This window comes from Epinephelus moara, chromosome 18 (genome assembly GCF_006386435.1).
Source record: "Epinephelus moara isolate mb chromosome 18, YSFRI_EMoa_1.0, whole genome shotgun sequence".
Taxonomy (NCBI): Eukaryota; Metazoa; Chordata; class Actinopteri; order Perciformes; family Serranidae; genus Epinephelus; species Epinephelus moara.
In genome coordinates, this window is record NC_065523.1 from 19,692,601 (window position 1) to 19,712,529 (window position 19,929).

General features: G+C 40.5%; 1 protein-coding gene across 1 annotated transcript in view; it reads right to left on the minus strand.

Moving 5' to 3' along the window:
* Positions 1-12,617, minus strand: part of ttyh2l (tweety homolog 2, like) — a 37,080-nt gene extending 24,463 nt beyond the window's left edge. The window contains exons 1-3 of the mRNA XM_050070061.1: positions 11,848-12,617; positions 7,608-7,780; positions 1,246-1,357 (exon numbers count right to left, since the gene is read on the minus strand). Coding sequence (XP_049926018.1) covers positions 1,246-1,357; positions 7,608-7,780; positions 11,848-12,024 — 462 coding nt within the window. The 5' untranslated portion in view covers positions 12,025-12,617. The remainder of the gene's footprint in view (positions 1-1,245; positions 1,358-7,607; positions 7,781-11,847) is intronic.
* Positions 12,618-19,929: the final 7,312 nt, after the last annotated feature.

Below are 19,929 nucleotides of genomic sequence, written 5' to 3' on the forward strand. Positions count from 1 at the left end.
GACTAAGTCATGGTATGGTATGCTGTACATAATCACGGAAACTGTTAGTGTGTCATTCAGTCAGTCATTCTGTCTGTCCCACGTTTTTCTACTCACTGACGTGGTCAATCTATGTGAAACTGCACATAGGCATTGAGGATTGGCATAGGTAGAAGGTGACAAAGCTACCAATGGATATGGACTAGTACTGACATAATTAGAAAGCTAAGAATCTCCTCCTTCCAATGCCCTCCTTTTGCTGTCGTTTACATTTTTTTTTATCGATATACTGAATGTGTATTATAACCACAGCCTAGACTGTAGTGTTTACTGCAGGGTGATAATAAACTGGGGTGCGTATGTGTATACGTGTATACTGCATCAGTATCCCTTTATCCATCATGACCCAAATTGTCGTGTCACACAAATCAATGTGTGAGCTACAAATGGATTAAATCTAAATTTAAGCATACACAATGACACACAAAGCTGTTTGTGTCCATACATTAATACAATATGTGCGCATACAAGGCCTTTATGTGGCCGTGCGATACTGTCATGGCCATGCAGACACACACACACCCACACACACACAGTCCAGATAGTAAGGCTGAGATAGATGGAAAGAGTAGAGGCTTAACATCCATTAATGCACTGCAGATGGAGTTAATCCTCTTCTTCCTCATTGAGATTATTGCTTCTTTCAGGGCCTTGTTCTGACTCCGTTGCTCTCCTTCCTCTTCCCTATCTCTCCCTCCCTCCCTATAAGCCTCCCAAATAACTTCCCTGAATGCAGGTCAGGAGTTGTATGGAAAGAATCCCCATTTACAAATCCTGAGGCAGCAGTCACCTCAATTCCTTCACTGTGACAAAAAGCGGATACAGACCCCCCGCAGCGAGGTGCTAGCTTTGACACAGATGCACATCCCATTAGCAGGGGAGGGGTGCTAGTGTCTATTAGCGAATCACTGTTTTGAAGTAGAGTGAGCCATGAAAATATGGTGCTTTGTTTCATCACAGCCAATCAAAAATGTTGAAAAAAGGCACAACATACGCAGCAAGGGACAACACGTTGTTCACAGCAAGATGAATGTCCATGTTATTTACAACGCTGACATATTTCTTGCTCGGTCAACTCGCCGTAATTCAACTGGAAAATAATTAAATTGAGACTGATATGAATAAAAATCATTTCAATGGCCACATGTAATATTTATGACGCTGATAGGATTGCAGATTGAAGAGAGCTTGGCATGCGTCTCTCACCAGATTGTTAATGCCACCCAATGTGTGATTGGCATTGTAGAGCGAGTAGGTCAGCTGGTACACCCCATCGTTGGTCTCACTGTTTCCATAGAAACCCACTCCTACAGCAGAACTGTGGAAAAAAAGGACAGATTCAGATTTAATGAATAAATAAATAACATAATTAATGCCCTGTTTGTTTCATCTTGGTACTTGTTGATGAGGTTATGAGAGGACAAGTAAGATAAAGACATATTCTTCATAATTTGCCAAAGGGGGAGGCATAGTGGCTTTAGGGGTAATATGTATCATACCAGTGAAGGCTATGTATTGTTTTTAATAATCTTCTTCTTACTCTTATTATTATTTATTCATAGACTGAAACAAGCTACTGGGAACTGAAAAATGTTAAACAAGTTCAGGGCTAAATCAAGACATGTTTGGTGAGACATACACTGAGTTGTCATTAAAAAAAAGAAAAGATTCAGAGTCATTTTACTCCTACTTTTGTATTCTTTGGATGTCTTAATTAGATTTAATATTAATTTTGCAGCCTTAAAGCATCTTTTGACCTGCTTCCTCTTCTCATCTCTTCCTCCTAGCTGCCATATGTGTATATGCAGCCAATGATAAAGTACCAAAAACTACAGTTCCTCAAATGGCCACTTGAGGCTGGCTCCAGAAGCGAGTCAATCTCCATAGACTCCCATGTGAAAATGCTCAACTTTAAAGCAGAAATACAGCTGTTTACAGCCTGGCATAAAATCAGTTTGGGTTTCTATAGCTAATTCTAACATACATGACAACTGTATGGGGGGGGGGACTTTTATATAACTCGCCCATTCAGATGTTATAAGGCTTAACGTAATGCATAATTAAGGGTGTGGCTGCTGTAAGTAACCAGTGGGTGAGTTGACAAGTCACTACCATGGCAAAGACTTTGGTTAAGTAACCATGGTGTTAGCCCTGATTTACAGAGTACAGGTGTAGTTATAACTGACGCTATTTCAGTGTGTTTTCAATAGCATGAAAGCTTTTGTACTTGTGCGTCAGCTCTATGCAAAGCCTAAGCTTTTGCCTATGCACGTGGCCTATGCCATTGTGAGCATTTATACTTGTGCGGTAGTGTGTCTGTGTCACGCTGCAGTTACACCTCCAATGCACTAGTCAGTGGCTGGGTTTCAGTGAAGTGCTGTGAAGTTCAGTTGATTCAAAACATGCCCAAAACACACGTTAAACATGGCTTAATAGCATCATTTTAACACACAGATACACATATCGACTTCACTATAACTCGCAGCGTTCACAGACAAAGCGTTTTTCTTTTGCTGGACAATGTTTTTAGCACAAGCCAAAGGCATTTTACATGGTCTAAATTAGCATGCATGCTAACAGACTTTTCCTCTGCTCATATGAAACCTGGGACAACGGCAACATTTTTCAGCTCCATTACAAGTCACAGGGTTCACGAGCAAAACAAGTGTCTTATAATAAACGCGTTTTCCAAACAAGTACAACATGCTAACATTATTAGCACAAGCCTATGGCATTTAACATTGTATAAATTAGCCTAGCAGCAAGCAGAGATTTCCTCCTCTCATATGAAGCCAGGATAAATCCCAAAGTATAAATCCCACATTAGCTGTACTACAAGACCCTCTGAGGTGTCTGATGTTTAGTTTTTCCGGTAAGTAAATTTTGTTGTAATGGTTTTAAGCCTGTTTCTCACTACCGAAATTTAGCATCAGCTTTAACATTAACACTGTTAATCAAAGTTGTAAATGCACCATGCTAACCAAGCTTGCAGCTAGCGTTAGGGTTAGGTTTCAAAATGGGAGTTCAGGAACCAATGGGCAATGTTATGGTGGCAATGTACACATTATTTAATACAGTCTATGCCCACATGGGCTGCATCTAAACCTGTGATGATAGAAAACATTTTATAGTAGTCATATTTCTTCCTTCCTCCACCCTTTGTTACTTCCATCTGTTTTACCCATTTCTTTCACACACAGATTCTGAGCTATCAAAACCTCTATTTCCAGCAGTATCTTTGATTTTCTTATCCCATTCATGGCTAAAACCACATCAGAAGTCTGTCTGACTTCTGAAAATGCATCTGAGTAGAGTTCAGGGGATCCCCACCTTCCTGCAGCCTGAGATTGTGCTGAGCCTCTGTAATAGGGAGGATTAGTGTCCCTAGAGCCAGTGCACCCCTGCTGCTAGCAACCTACAGTGACATGAGCAATGATACAATTTCATCATACTTGATTGCAGTAAGGTCACTCTCCCTGAAGGTCAGAGGTTAGTAACACTTTCAACTGCGTTCTCCAAAGCTAGACAAGGGAGCTCATCAATCAAGCTTCAGATAGCAGGAAGTCAGAGCGGGATTGTTGATTCCGGCACAACACGTGTACAGACAAACAGAGAGAAAAAAGGAAAACTAAAATCCTTGTTTATTCTCACAGTGACTCATATGTTGAGGACTTTCAAACCATCTGTGCTGCAAAACCACAGAAATCATGCATAACAGCCAGGTAGACACATGGCTGGGTTAACACCATCATCCTCTGCAGTGAGACAAAGACAACGAAGAAGGTTAGTTATGTGAGAAGAGAAGATGTGGAGTTTTATTTTAGAATTTAATACATCCTGTCAAGGTGTGTGCAATGTGTCACTGTGAGGGCTTATTTGCACAGGTGTTTGTTTGTTTTGTGTCCATTTGCATCCTGTCACTGTAACCTTGTAAGCATAATAAAAACCACTGCCTGCATCTCATCTATCAAACTAGATCCCTCTGGTTATGATTAGGAGCACCGGGGGCATTCTTTATGCAATTATGCCTGAGAGAAGAAAATAAAAGATACAATTACAGAAATCCTCACAACCACAAATGCATGGATGGGGTTTTTGAAAATGACTACATCCAGCTGGTTAGAGGAAACTAAACAATCTTGCTTTTCAAGACATTTTTGTTTCAGTTGATCTGCAGCGACCTGGACAATGAGCTCTTCATTAGCCCCTGTGGCCAACCCAGTGACATGTCAGTGATAATGAAGACCCGCTAATGAAACAGTAATGACATAGGACATCACGGGTTTAGCCTCCGGGGAAGCAATAGTATTGTTCTGGGTTTGAAAAAGGCTGCAGCAGCTAGAGGTGTTAAAACAAAGCAATACAATGAACTATAGGGCTAGCGCATATGTGCACTCCAAGATGCCTGTGTTCCTCCGAGGATGAATCACTTCACAGACTGGGTAATGGCTGGACAATTGCATCTTAGTATTCAAAACATGTTGTGAGCAGAACAAATGGCCACACTGGATGAACAAGTATTAACAGATAAATGCCTTGATTCGGTGGAGACCAGTGTATTGCTGCTATAATAAATCGTATCAGGGTTAACACAGAGTGACACCGGCAGGAAGGATTTTTAGAATATTAGATTTGTTTGCTGTCTTTAACCTTAATTTACCCCCATTCACTCTCCTGGGGTCAGAAATAATCATCCGGAGAGGTGCAGCGGCTCTTAAATCCTTTTTTCTATTTGGGTTCTGCAGTGCGACTGAGCTGTAATTCTTCTTGAGTATCATGCTGAATGAAAAGCTGGGAAAAGTGGATGGGGTGATCATGATAAATAATTCTGTCTTTCTTAAATGACATGAAAGTATGCTTCTACTTATTCTAGCTAATAGCAATCCCATGATCCAGCACAATAAAAGAATAAAAAATATGTACAGTTGAGTGCCGTATTATATACGATAATTTCTGCTTTATATGCATGTCTTTGTGTTCTGTACAAGCCTTCTTTGTTCCAGTCTGGCATATATCAGAAATGAGTAATAAGCACATTTTCAATTAAGCTGCTACAGCTCAAGAATCCCATCAATAGCAACACTATTGAATCAAGGATGGATTACTGAGTGAGCCTACCGGGCACAGGCCCAGGGGCCCAAAGTGACAGAAACTCCTGGCCTTCACTTGCAAATTGTCACTCAAATTAACAAGGATCGACCATGAAGAGACTCAAAATGATCACAAAGAGGAACAAAAAGACCACAAAGAGGCGCAAAGCAACTGCAAAGAGACAAAAAAATGACTACAAAGACACACAAAACAACCACAAAATGACTACACAGCAACATTAAGTAACCTCAAAGGGACACAAAATGACTGCAACGAAACACAAATCCTCTAAAAAGATACAAAATCACCTCAAACAAACAAACACAAAACAACCACAAAGAGAAAAAAAATGCCTACAAAGAAACACAAATTAGATCAAAGAGACACAAAATGACTTAAAAGAAACACAAAATTAGATCAAAGAGAAACAAATCACATCAAAGAGAAACAAACAACCACAAAGAAACACAAAATGACATCAAAAAGAAATAAAACAACCAAAAAGAGAAACAAAATGACTGCAAAGAAACACAAAATAACCTCAAAGAGACAAAAAATTACCTCAAAAAGACGCAAATGACTACAAAACGACACAAAACAACCCAAAGAGACAGAAAAACAACTGGAAAGAAACACAAAACTACTAAAAAATATACAAAATTACATCAGAGAAACAAAACAACCACAAAGAGACACAAAATTACGACAAAGAGACACAAAATTACATCAAAGAGAAACAAAACAACTACAGAGACACAAAATGACGACAAAGAAACACAAAATTACTTCAAAGAGAAACAAATTACATCAAAGAGACACAAAACAGCCACAAAGAGACACAAAATGACCTCAGAGACACAAAACAGCCACAAAGAGACACAAAATGACCATAAAGAAATGCAAAATTACATCAAAGAGAAACAAAACAACCACAAAGAGACAAAAATGACTATAAACAAATACAAAATTACCTCAAAGAGACACAAAATTGCTTCGAAGAGACACAAAATGACTAACAAGAAATGCAAAATTACATTAAAGAGAAACAAAACAACCACAGAGACAAAAAATTACTTCGAAGAGACACAAAACAACAACAAAGAGACATAAAACAACTACAAACAGACACAAAATGACACAAAATTACTTCGAAGAGACACAAAACAACCACAAAGAGACACAAAACCAAAAGGAGCATAACGACTACAAAGAGACTCAAAACCACCACAAAGTCTGTGTGTCATATTCATTTGTAGGAGAGGTGGTGGGGCCCTTTGCATATCTGTGCCCAGGGGTCCATTGTCTCATAATCCGCCCATGCATGGAATTAATACCAAACGTTAAAAACATGTCCAAAGGAACAACTTCACAATCTCAAGCCAAAGACAAAATGCTGTTACCAGCAGGTAAACTTGTACATGTATGTAGAGGGAGCAGGCAATACTTAAAAATCTAACCTGTTGAGATTTTCTTCTAATTTACTTTATGGCAAGATGATCTAAGTGGATGCTGAAAGCAATAGTTTCTTTTTTTAATTTGTTGACCTGAATATATTAATGTCCTTTGGAACAAGCTTGAGCAGGGAGAGATGAGAGCTCTGAGTAAAGACTAGACATAAGAAGTTCTTTGCTAAATAGCATCATGCCCAGTCACTTAACAACACAACAGGCCTTGTGTGCTGGAGCAGTACTTTGGAGCTAACAAAGTTAAAAACCAACACTGAGATAAATGTCACAAGTTTGAGCGGATCTGTGCGCAAATTTAATCAAGCCGTTTTTGGAGACTAATTAGTTCCCTTTAATTTCTGGCAGGACCATCTTTGTCAAAGTATATTAAATCATAAACAAAAATACAATTGTGGTTGGCAACATGGCTCTGGAAGTTGTTTTTTTTAAGGAGGCTTACTGCTTGCTCATGCTTGCATAAATTGGCAGTGCAACCAAGGCACTTAGAGAAAACAACCTGGGGCCATTTCAGATTTTGGTACATGGAATTAACAAGATAATATATTGTAAAAGCACAATGTTCAAAGCCCAAATCTAAGGCTGCAGCATTATAGCTGGGAGAGCAAATGAATCGAGCTGAGCAATCAAAGTTTTGGTGGGTGTGGTCAGCTGAACGGTCAGCTGAGGGGTTTAGCAGTCGGATAACCTAGCTGTCAGCTGATCGGGGGCCCTGCTGATGATGGGGCCTGTCAGAGTTACACAAGCTTAACCTGCCTTATTATGTGCTCTTTGGAAAGAAAGAGTTAAATCTTGGATACAAGCAGTGAGGCTGCACATTAGCACTCTTTTATAGCCTTTAATACTGTAAAACTTTGCATGCAATAAACAGCAGCTAGAGCCAAGTCATTGGACTCATAATTGTAATGAAGCATCATTTCCTTTGAAAGTCCCCTGCTCTGTTGAAGAGTTACCCTCGCTGTGTGTCTGTGAGTTTAGTGGCACAACAAGAAACACAATGACATTCGCACTCACCATATCACGAGCCCCGTGATGACAGCAGACCAGGTGAGACAGCAGGTTTCAGGTCTTTTGGTGTCTTCATCTATGTCCCTTCGGCAGCAACACAGGCAGACCAGGCATAATGCCAGAACCAGCAGGCTCAGACCCAGACCCACCGCACCAACACATGCTAGAAATATCAGAGACTGGGGCAAAAGAGTGGAGAATAGATTTTTAAAAATGATATTAGTTAAAGTCAAGACTAAGATTCCAGAATATATCCTAAAATATCTTTAAAAGTATACGCAGGATTGTCGGTTTCTGTCTGCAACACGCTCACCAACAAAACTGAGAGTAAAAGCCAACCACAGATTCACTCATTTGGCGTTTCGCCTCACTATAATTGTGTTTTTTTGGCGCTGTCTCTCTTGGATGCCTGCTGCTTATAGTCTGGCATTTAGTTGCTACTTTTTTACAAAGCCTTGAACTCACCTGAGCACTGTGGCCCATAAATATCCCAAACACAGAAACTAAGGAGAAAAAAAGAAACTGCAGGTAGAGGTCAGTCTCTACCTGCCACGATTGAGGAGAGATTACTTCTGTTTGAGTCTATACATTGATTTTTAGGAAAGTCCTGCATAGTATATTTTTAAAGAGGCAGGCAACTGTTGTGAGGTCTGAAATGTCAGGCTGGATGAACCCGACACCTGAAAGGTCGACAGCTTGAGTGAAAACAACCCACCGCTATCTAACAACACTCACGCGTAAAGATATTTTCGAGGTTAGCGTGTAGCTACCTCATCCATTGATCACCATCATCACTACTGGCTGCTGCCTACAGCAAAGGGGATATAACCATAGAAGTTTGAGGTCTTGGGGGTGAAGACAGCCCACGGAGAATGTTGATTTTCTGCAGCTGCAGAACTTGGACTGTGGCTAAGAGGAAAACAGAAATGATCCAAGGGCTGTGGGAGGGGAGGATCATGTGACACAATGGCTTTCGTTCAGTCTTGTGATTTCTGAGTGTACAAAATATTCCAAGCCTGAAGGATGGAGAGAAATACTGTAGGGTAGGAAGGAAATACTGTATTGGAACACTCTGTAAATGGACATTCTGTACACAAAACATTTTTTTCCTCAGACTATTTCATGATAAATCCTCACAGTCCTGCAAAGCTGTTACATTTATCACTAGATAGTGAGTAAATATATACAGAGTTGGCAGCTTGCTCCAAGGCAGACAAAAATGGCATTGTGTATGTCTGCAGCAGATTATACTTGGGGGAATATTTTCTTGCTTTACACCAATCAGTTTATAATTCTGTTTGTTTTCACGTCATATGGCCGTTTAGTTATACTTTTCAGTGCCTTATTTCCCACTGCATTAGCTATCTAAAGGCTGGAGACACACTAATTGATATGTTTGTCTTTACAGCAGCATTATAAAGCAAATCCCTGACCGTTTAAAAAGTGTTTACACTGCTGCACAAACATTAGTATTGGCTGATACTTTCTGTTTGGTTTTTGAAACTACAAAATCCCATCTGGGGCCCCCCTGGCGTTGATCATCTCTAGGAACATTAAATTTAGTGGGCTCAAACTCAAAACATTGAGCTCTCAGTTTGTTTAGAGACCTTGACCTTGATTTTACTTGCAAATAATTAGCGCTCAAGTTTTAGTGCCCGCAAGTTCAAAAAGTCTGGGTCTGGCTGACTAAGCAGAGCTTTTCCTCGACTACTATGTCTGTGACTAATTATTCCATTTGGATGACATTGACACTGCGGCTGAATTTAAATGATATTCTTTTGCATATTCGGTGCGTAGTCATTCATTGTTCAAACCCTGTTTCAAGTTACGTCGAGCCGAGGCGTATTTTGCCCTTAGTTTCACTAATCAGGTAGGTTGGTAATTAATATATTCCAATTAGACGTGAGACCATCAGCGATTCAGGCGGAGGTAGACTGACATAAAACAGCGCTCAGGATAAAAACAAGCACACAGTGATAAACACTTTATCTCTGGGATGCTGATGCACATTGCTTTTCAAGCCAAGAGGCCTCAGAAAAATGCCAGTTGTGCTTAACTGGAAAGTTTTTACTGCGAATAATAAAAAATAAAATACAGTAGACGTTACACCCTGTGATGTAACAACAATCGGGCCTTAAATGAAATAGGTCGATACGGAAACGGTGCCAGTGGAGATGCCCTGCCTTAACTGTCTGGCACCCAGGCCAAAACCTTAATCCAATGATTTGCTAATCATTGGTTTCTGAGGACACCATTGATGAGCCAAGAATCACAATGTGTAGTGTCTCAGGGTGGCTTCAACCCTGGTTAGATTTCCTGTCACTATAACTCAGTTCAGGCCCTTCATACGCACAATACTGCTAGTTCCACTCTCTCCTCTAATTTTCCACTCCATTGTTTTGTAATTAGACATGCAGGCACTTCAATTTCCAGCGGCTGCAATGCCATAACAAGGCGAAGGATGCATGCGAGGGAGGAAGAAAGAGAGACAGAAAACAACTACAAGGTCTGCGGTCATTGACAGGAAGGTCATTGATCTTTTATCTCCCCAAAAGGATGCTCGTATGAAGTAGGCTTCAGTATGTATGCATGTCAAATTTAATTCAACAGTAAACAAGGCGCCTTAGGAAAACGTGTCTGTGGCTGCTCTGCTTTCCTCAAGACAACAGACGAGCATGCCAAATGAGGAACATGAGTTATTTTCAGGCTTGAGGGGCTGTGTGAGCCCCATAGACTGCCAACAGCCTCTGTGTCGCCACCATGGCACTCTTCACTCCTCGCTGACTGGAGCTCAGCTGAGCCAGTGTGACACTGCTGGGATTCAGTGACCCACATGGACCTCGGTACACGACGAGAGAAGTACAGTGAAGTACACAAGTCAGAGCAGGGAGGTTCTCTGTAATGGCGTCTATATTCATAAATGACCTGGGGCAAAAAGGTGCCACATGGATGTGCACTTACGCACAGACACACACTTGTAAATTCATTCATATTTCTTGGGAATACGCTGGGTTGTTGATGTGTTTTTGAAATAACGGGTGTTGTAAGGCCTTCCAAGCTGAAAATGAGATCAGTATGCAGTGTTATCCGCGTACAGTAAACCAATATGTCCACATTCTCTTAAATTAGATTTGGAAACAGTATTATCAGTCACGCAACAAATTAACACAAGGCTTTTATTTTGTCGGAATAAATCAAATAATGCAGTGCTGATTGTTTGGCTCAAATGAACTTCATTAGTGATTGTTAATTAAATTCATGCCTGTCAAATGACACTGTTGTGACATCATGTGACTTATTTGCATTGCAATGCACTGCGAGAGAGTAAATCCAAGTTATTTGCAGACAAATAACAAATCTAGTCTAGACTGTCGATGGAGTCGGACAGACAAAGAGAGAAGAGACTGAAGTCCATAATATAACGGTAATGATGAAGTGATGGACTGCAGATGGAAAACTATGGCAACAACTGATCATGAGCATCCCATATTTGTTTTTTCCATCACACAGCCTATTTGGTCCATAATGACTCTGGTCCTGCTGCCCACAGTCAGTCGCCATCACTAAACATGACAGTTTGGGACATTTACATGGCCTCAAATGGCCATAAATGTACTGTGGGGAAATTGAAATACTTAATTTGAGAAATAATCTTTTTACACTGGGAAAATATATCCATACAATCCCATTTCTCTCGCAATAAAATTATGTTTTTGGGGAAAAGAGGAGAACACAACCATCTCTTACAGTGGGTGTGTATATAGTGTGAGAATGGGCAGTCATTCACTTCATTTTTTTACTTAGCTATTGATACTAAACAAGACTGCCTGCAAATTACAGTTTGGGATTTGTTGTGTCTGTCTAAGCAGTGTGTGCAAACTCACAGGGATATAGACATACTTTAGCCTACATAGATACAGTACATCTTGTTTACTACCTGAAATAGTTCATAGCCCAGCTAATACAGGTCATGTGTCATCATGTGAGAGCTGCAGTACAGTATGGGCTCTCACTGAGTTTGGAGCCAACACTTTCCAGCACGTCAGGGAGCCTGACTGATGCATCACAGACACAAATGGAAGAAAAATAGTCTTTATCACTCAACACAGCAGTTTGCCTAAAACAACTTTTTGTTTAAATGCACATTTAAATCTGTTGTTTTGTCCACAACAGCTCTGATTTTCTTTTCTCTGTTGAGATTCTTTTGAAACTACGTGCGCTTTTACGCACACGTACAGTTACCAACCTGCTGATAGCTCGCCTCCTCCGGTTTGAAAGTGTTGTCGACTGACTGGAAAAAGAAATTGAAGTGAGGGAAATTGTGCAGCCAGTATGTCCACCACGGAGCGACGTATTCGAGCCTTGCTGTGGCCATTCCTGCTTGAAAAGTCAGTCCGGCGAACCACGCGTCCTTCTCTGACATTAACACCCGGATATTCCCAAAAATAAATAAATAAACGCCACTTCAGTGGAGGTTTCAGTCACCACAGAGCACTAAAGAGGAAGTTCTTCTTTTGCTATTACATTTCCAGAGCAGGGCACAACGTCAATACTTCCCACATCGGCTCCCATAGTTCTGTGTGAACTGTTAGAGTTGCGCCACTACTAAAAAATACAGCCTCAATTCAGGCCGAGCGTTTGTATCCGAGACACGGGATCGAGTGACGATGTGAACCTGCCTCCTTAAACAGAGAAGGCGTGACAAGCACTTCTCTGTGAAGTGGGCCAGGCCACGGTGTACACTGTGCTTTAAATTATGAAAAGTAAACATTAATACGCGCACCCTCTGCACAATATTGGAGGCGAATCTCTCAAGTTGATTGCAGGCAGAAAGAAAAAATATCAAACACCGAGGACACCTGCAGGTCTCAGCTCCGGATGGATGTCAGTGGCCTGCGCCCACTTCTCCACATTATCTGTCTGTTTTTAACGAGGCAGCTCAAAGTGTTGATTACACAATAAAACTGAGCCACATAAAAATATGCAAAAGCTCTACATTCTGGCCTCCACTTGCAGCCGCTGTGTTTGGCATAAAGAGGCAGGGGTATTTAGTGCACTATTTATGACTTGTGCTGTTAATGTCTGACCTCTTGTGGACAATGAGGCGCACTGAGGTGAACAGTAATGAGCATGGTAATGAGAGGCTGCAGCCTGCGGTGCAGCATGTTGGCTTTTTTGTGCTTTTATTTACAGAGAGAGGCTTTTTTCATTCAGCAGAAGTTGTACAGTATTCACACCTGCATTATAATCACCACAATAACTGTAGTAAATGTGCAGGAATTAGTATCTTGAACAGAGAGACAAGGACATGTTCCACTTGGATAGCCACATGGTGAGTCACAGAGGCACATGGGAGAAGTTGTCCTTGTAGGTTTTCTCTTAGAAAGACCTTTCTGACAGAAATATATTAATTTAAACCCAAACCACGACTTTTCCCCCTAATCTTAACCAAGAGATCCCTTTCTAGTAGAAAGCCCTTTTGGAAAATGTCTCCCAGTTGAGTCACAGAATAACTCAGTAAATGACTAAAGGGCATGAATAAATGATTTTATTACTATGGCCATTCAGGCAGTGAGACATACAGATGGTTATAGCTGTGGAGATCCTAACACTGCAGCATGAGAGAGCTGCACTGGGTATGCTGTAATACATGGGAAAATGCATAGGAGTTAGGTTATATGGACCTTAACTGGCAATGGATACCAGTGTTTTTTCAATTCAGAAAACAAACAAAATAATAATCAGGAATTTTCCTTTCACTTAAGTACTTTTTACCACAAATGTTGTACTTTGCTACAATTTAGGTCGAGCAAAAACAAAAGTCGTATAAAAAAAGTGCTGATAAATTGTGAGAATGGAACAAAAGAAAGTCGATGAATCAGCAGCTACAGCAGGAATACTCAATTTGCTTTGCCCGGGGGCCTCTTTGGCAAAATGACCGGAGGCCAGGGGCCAGTCGCAGCAGCCAGCATATGAATGCAGGGTTGTTTCTAGGATTTGAGGACGTTTAGGGCTTAGCCACCATCAGGGGTCCCTGGGGATTTATGCACTCTGGCACCTTGTGTATATAAAAGTACAAAAAATATTATATACAGATATCACAATTTTAATATGAGTTGCAATTGTAGTTCCTTCATACATTTTCCATAAGCGTTTATCCTGTTAGCTGGAGCCTATCCAAGCTGACATTGGGTGAGAGGTGGGGTACACCCTGGACAGGTCGCCAGACTATCACAGGGCTGACACATAGAGACAGACGACCATTCACACTCACATTCACACCTACGAGCAATTTAGAGTCACCAATTAACCTGCATGACTTTGGACTGCGGGAGGAAGCCGGAGTACCTGGAGAAAACCCACGCTGACACAGGGAGAAAAAGGGGTTCCCCCACCCAAGGGTTCAAACCAGGAACCCTCTTGCTGTGAGGTGACAATGCTAACCACTGTACCACTATGCCGTTTATATTGACAATTTGGTCATTTTTGAATTGCATTTTCACTGAAAAAAAAAAAAAAATGCTAATGATGTGATTTTAGCTGAAGTCTGTACCAAACAAGCCTGTTCCCTCACCAATAATTTGTAGACCGGGGCATCTCTGTAGCACCACAATGCTTTATTTATAATGATGTGGCACATTTTACGTTTATGAAAAAAAAAAAAAAAAAGTGCAGCTCCTGTGATTTGGATGTTGCATTTGGCTTTATTGCGATTTGGATTGTGCAGGCCTAATTGGAAGGCCGCCTGGAACCCTGTTGGGATCCTGCTGTTGATTCCATTAGAAGTGTAAAAATATTCAGTTAGTGTGTCTTTATATTGCTCTTTGCACCTAAGTTCATAGACTTTTTATTCATTGTCGATCATGTTGGTCCGAGTTTTGTCTCATTGCTAATTAGTTAGACAAATCTGATTGATAATCACGTGTATGTACAGGCTGCAAAGTGCCATCTATGGAATTTACTGTTGGTTTGGACATAAAGAGTCATGCTGCTGATTTTGTTCCACTCTGGTGTGTACCTCCCATCCCCCGCTCCAAAACACCCTTTCCCTTCCTAAAATATTGGTACTCCTTCCATCTCTACAAATACAGTACAATGTTTGTCAAACAAAAGTCAAATTCATAAAGCATGTTTGACATTTGAAAGTAATGCATGACTGTCCTGTAATGTACTCTGTCCTGTTTTAGTCCAATTCAGAGAAGTTTTAATGTCAGTATTTTATATAAAAAGAGACAGTGAGTTTTGTAATAATTTTCTTTTTTTATGACTTTTATTTAAAGAAATTTGCAGAAGACATTAATTGTATTTTAACACTATTTTTGCCAACTTCCTGTAAATATTTAATTCATTTTAATTTAATTTAATTTAATTTAATTTAATCTAATTTAATTTAATTTAATTTAATTTAATTTAATTTAATTTAATTTAATTCTATTTTATTTTATTTTATTTTATTTTATTTTATTTTATTTTAAGACTGTTCCTTCTATTGCTTGGGGATGAGTAGTCACATTTGCGACCAGGACTGTAGGCAGCTTCTGTGTGATGACATTACCTCTGGCTTTGACTCATGCTGCATTTCCTGTAGGTCTCTTTATTTTTCTGTTTATTTATTTAAAAGAAAAGGTTCAATACATCTAGAGTTGCCTACAGCATATCTGTATTAGATATACTGTGTATATGGTACTTGTCTTTTGTTTAACCACATTGAGATTCTAAATCTTATTTACAAAGGAGACCCACGGCAAATACAGCAGAATCAATGTATAGTTACAGACAGAACGGACCGCTACAGTACCATCACTCAGTAATGTAGATAGCAAGCCTTGGATAATCAACCAAATAAAACGAAATAAAAGTCCATTGGCAGAAAAGGCTCCACTGGCAGATAAAAGGGAAGACGAAAATATGTCATTTACATTTTGCCCCGAGGTAGAGTTGTTTTATCTACACGGAGTACAGAGCACTTTCCTTGCAAGCTTAACCATCTTGATGTCATATGGCTACTGCTGTAATTATTTGGATGCTTTGATGCACCTCCACGGCCAGAGTGCCAAGAGAGTGTGCTCTGAGTCTGAACACCCTGAGTAGGTGACACTTGAAATACACTGTATGAATATGAATTCTTGACTGTGCTCTGCATTTACAAACAGCCGGATTTGGTGCCAGGAAACTCTCCGGTGATTGCGGTGCCAATCACTCTCAGTGTTTAAACCGAGGGACCAATGTGGAGAAAGGGAACGACGTGAATAAAAGCACTTCTGTCTGTGTCTCTTTAATACAGGCCACATGTATAAAGCCTCCTTGCCTGCCTGCATTTATTCGTGTTATCTCGGGGCAGACAAAACATGTCACACCCACAAATCACACTGATGCCAGTGTGAACTTTAAGGGTGTATGCGGTTCAGCCACAAAGACCACTGTACTTTTGTTTCTTAATACTTGTTTGCAGTCAGGTCTATTCATGTTTTGAGTCTGATTAAACCCAACTGTGTGAGTGCACCTTTGTAAATCAGTGTGCAACATATTTCAGCAGCTCTACTGGGGCTCGGTTCCTGTAGAGGATTTACTATAAATGTACGCAGTTGTGGTAGCTTAAAGTGCTTCGGATAAAAGCCACCACCTCTTGGGAAATGGTTCAAATGTTCATGCAACACTTCCCTACAGTACGCAGAAAGTGATGCTGAGCCATTAGGTGGCAGCCCAGCTCTTTTCAGTAATGCTGAACCTGGAGCTTCTACTGTACACTGTCCAAGTGGTGTCCTCTGGTTGTGTATCTGTGACGAACTCAATCTCAACCCGTCATTGTGCAGAGCTCCTTTATGCATAATACCGTCCATAAAGTGAGATCTTATCTTAATGAACTCTGGCTGATAGATCAGACCCACTGCTCCCTTGGAACAGTCTCTGGGGTCAGCAGTATGGGCATTGATGTTACAGGAAATACATATCAAAGAGGACTTTGAAGTCAAGTAACTTAGACCGCACCTCAAAGTGGGCAGTGAAGGAATAAAGTCATATACTGAGCGACAAGTCTCAAGGTCAGTATTGCTCCAACAGCTCTATTGGAATGTTTTACAGAACGTGGGGGAAAAAAAACCTGCTGAATTTTAAATCGTGGGCCAAATATTCCTTTAGGAGCAGGTGATACTCCGACCTTGATTTCTGTGGGCAGCCACATTTCACCCTGAGCTGACTGGAACTGCCTTGAGAATAATGTCACAGCCCTGACTTGAATTACAGAGAAGTGCTATTGGACTTTCCGATAAACCTGCTTTTTCCATAAGAAATGTATGAGATGCCTTGACACACCCAGACACAACTTGGCCGTGTGCATTGGTTTGCAGGCGCTGTTTTCATGGAAAAAAAAAAAAAAAAAAAAGGAGGCAGGAAAAAACACTCTTCACACTCCTTGTAGTCATACAGTTGTTGCTTCTTCCTCATCATGTGCTCAAGTGTTCTCAACAAGCGTTGGATTTACCTCCTGATTGACTGTCTCCATAACAATCACAGGGATGATTGGTTCATTTAAAAGTGTTTTGAAGGGCCTCATGTCCTCTTCCTATATGTACTACTGGGCTCCTTCCAAGCCATAACAGTTACTGCTCAGTGGAATGTAAAAATGTGTTGTATTGGACTTTTCCTCCTTCATGGTTATTGCTTTTTTTGGATTTGTGACTCAAATCCCCTTGCTCTATTTTGAGTGATTTATACATAGGAATGAAGATTCATGCCTGAGAGCTCAATGTGCCGGTATTATCCAATCAAACTGGGCTGCTCAGTGGCTCCTGAGATTGCATTAAAGTGTAATATCAATGCAGCAATCCTCGGGATATTGCCACTTTGAAACACCCAGTGTCCCCCTGATGCTATAGCCGCATGTTATGATCAAGGGGATTTGTCTAAGTAATGTTTCATATAAGAGATTGCTGCGGTAAATTAATGAAAAGTCGACCACCATGTTTAATTCATTTGATCAATGATTGGACGGAGAGGAAAAAATGAAATGTCATAGCNCCTGCTTTTTCCATAAGAAATGTATGAGATGCCTTGACACACCCAGACACAACTTGGCCGTGTGCATTGGTTTGCAGGCGCTGTTTTCATGGAAAAAAAAAAAAAAAAAAAGGAGGCAGGAAAAAACACTCTTCACACTCCTTGTAGTCATACAGTTGTTGCTTCTTCCTCATCATGTGCTCAAGTGTCCTCAACAAGCGTTGGATTTACCTCCTGATTGACTGTCTCCATAACAATCACAGGGATGATTGGTTCATTTAAAAGTGTTTTGAAGGGCCTCATGTCCTCTTCCTATATGTACTACTGGGCTCCTTCCAAGCCATAACAGTTACTGCTCAGTGGAATGTAAAAATGTGTTGTATTGGACTTTTCCTCCTTCATGGTTATTGCTTTTTTTGGATTTGTGACTCAAATCCCCTTGCTCTATTTTGAGTGATTTATACATAGGAATGAAGATTCATGCCTGAGAGCTCAATGTGCCGGTATTATCCAATCAAACTGGGCTGCTCAGTGGCTCCTGAGATTGCATTAAAGTGTAATATCAATGCAGCAATCCTCGGGATATTGCCACTTTGAAACACCCAGTGTCCCCCTGATGCTATAGCCGCATGTTATGATCAAGGGGATTTGTCTAAGTAATGTTTCATATAAGAGATTGCTGCGGTAAATTAATGAAAAGTCGACCACCATGTTTAATTCATTTGATCAATGATTGGACGGAGAGGAAAAAATGAAATGTCATAGCAATGCAGGTGACCTAAAAATAAACAAATAAAAGCATAACCAGAATACAATTTGTCTTTGTCCGTACAGTAAATTAAATAGAACACAGAACCTGGAATTTATTTCCTAAAGAGTGTTCGCATTGCAAAACAAACTCCTTTTATTTATTTTAATGTCTCACCTCCTGTAGACATCATAAACATACTTTATTGTTCCAATAGCTTGCAAAATTGCAGCGATTACTTGTTGACATGGATTGCTATCTCCAAACTGTGATAAACTGACCAAGGCTCAGCGAGCACTTTGTGTGGAGGTGCTCTCCTTCAGCTGAATTTAAACACCTACAACCACTAGTAACCTCAGAACATTAGAAGATGGTGTAAAGAAAGAGAGGAAGTAAATTCCTCAGTGATATTACAGCCTTGCAAAGTGCTCTGAAGGCCATCACATGTACATTGTTTATTACTTACTGTACATTTCTTCAGTTCCTTTCTGACAAGAAGACCGCTTTGAATCTTAGCCTCTTTATTTTTTTCTACTGGGTAAAATTCTTGTTCAGTGTGTGGATGCTTGGGGCCCAAGGAAACCTTTGGTGTGCAAAGCATTCAGCATGGCCCCCCCCCCCCCGAGATGTATCCCTCCAGTGACGCACACATGTTGACTATCTGCTCCATTATTTGGGGTTTTCCACTCTCTGTGTGGTTAGGCATTTAAAATTAGGAACTCAGACATTGGAGCTGTGTGAGACAGCAGTTTTGATGTCATGATTATACTATTATTTCATACAGCTGCCCAGTGCTATAAGGGCTATTTCATGCAGTAATGATTTTTGTAAGGAGAAAAAACTAAACTGACATTGGCACATTTGTCCCTTTTTTTCATTCCCCTGCAGGAAAATGGCTTTCTTAGCATGCAATTTATCCAATTACGGATTTACAGCAGTGCGAAGTCGACCGTATGATACAGCCTAAGTCTATTTTTCAGCCTTTGGAGCAAATCCAATCATTCCGAATGGTTGCTGATGGTAATAATTGCAACAGCATTGTATTGATAGTGGCTCCATAGAGTGGAAACAAACAAAGCACACATGGAAAAGGAGAGGGTGCTACCCTGTGCAGTTAAAGTAAATAAATGGCCCCGCCCCATGCCCTCTAACCCTCACCCAATAACTCTGATACTTTGTCTACAGCACTGGAACACCCTCCAACAAACTCCAGGGCCCCTAACCCTCACCTCTGACCCCTAAGGGCTCATTTATGTTCAACATTAGATATGTGTATGCAGCCTTCTGTCCATACTCTGGGTTCATTTTGTCCATATTTGTGCACATTTTCTGAAAGCTTACATAGGAAACAGAGTAGTACCACAAGAAATCATTGGGGCAGTGTAGTGTGGTCCAAGTGAGACACAACCGTAGGACACATAAAAGACATTTAGTGGTGATATAGTGAAAAGAATTATCCGCTCACATGTTGCGATGCATTTAAAGTCCTCACAGTGCACCGGTGTCTACAGCACTACCTCCATTAAAAGGTATATTATTATGACTTCCTCTACTGTCGCCTTATTTGTTGTTGTCAAAAACTTT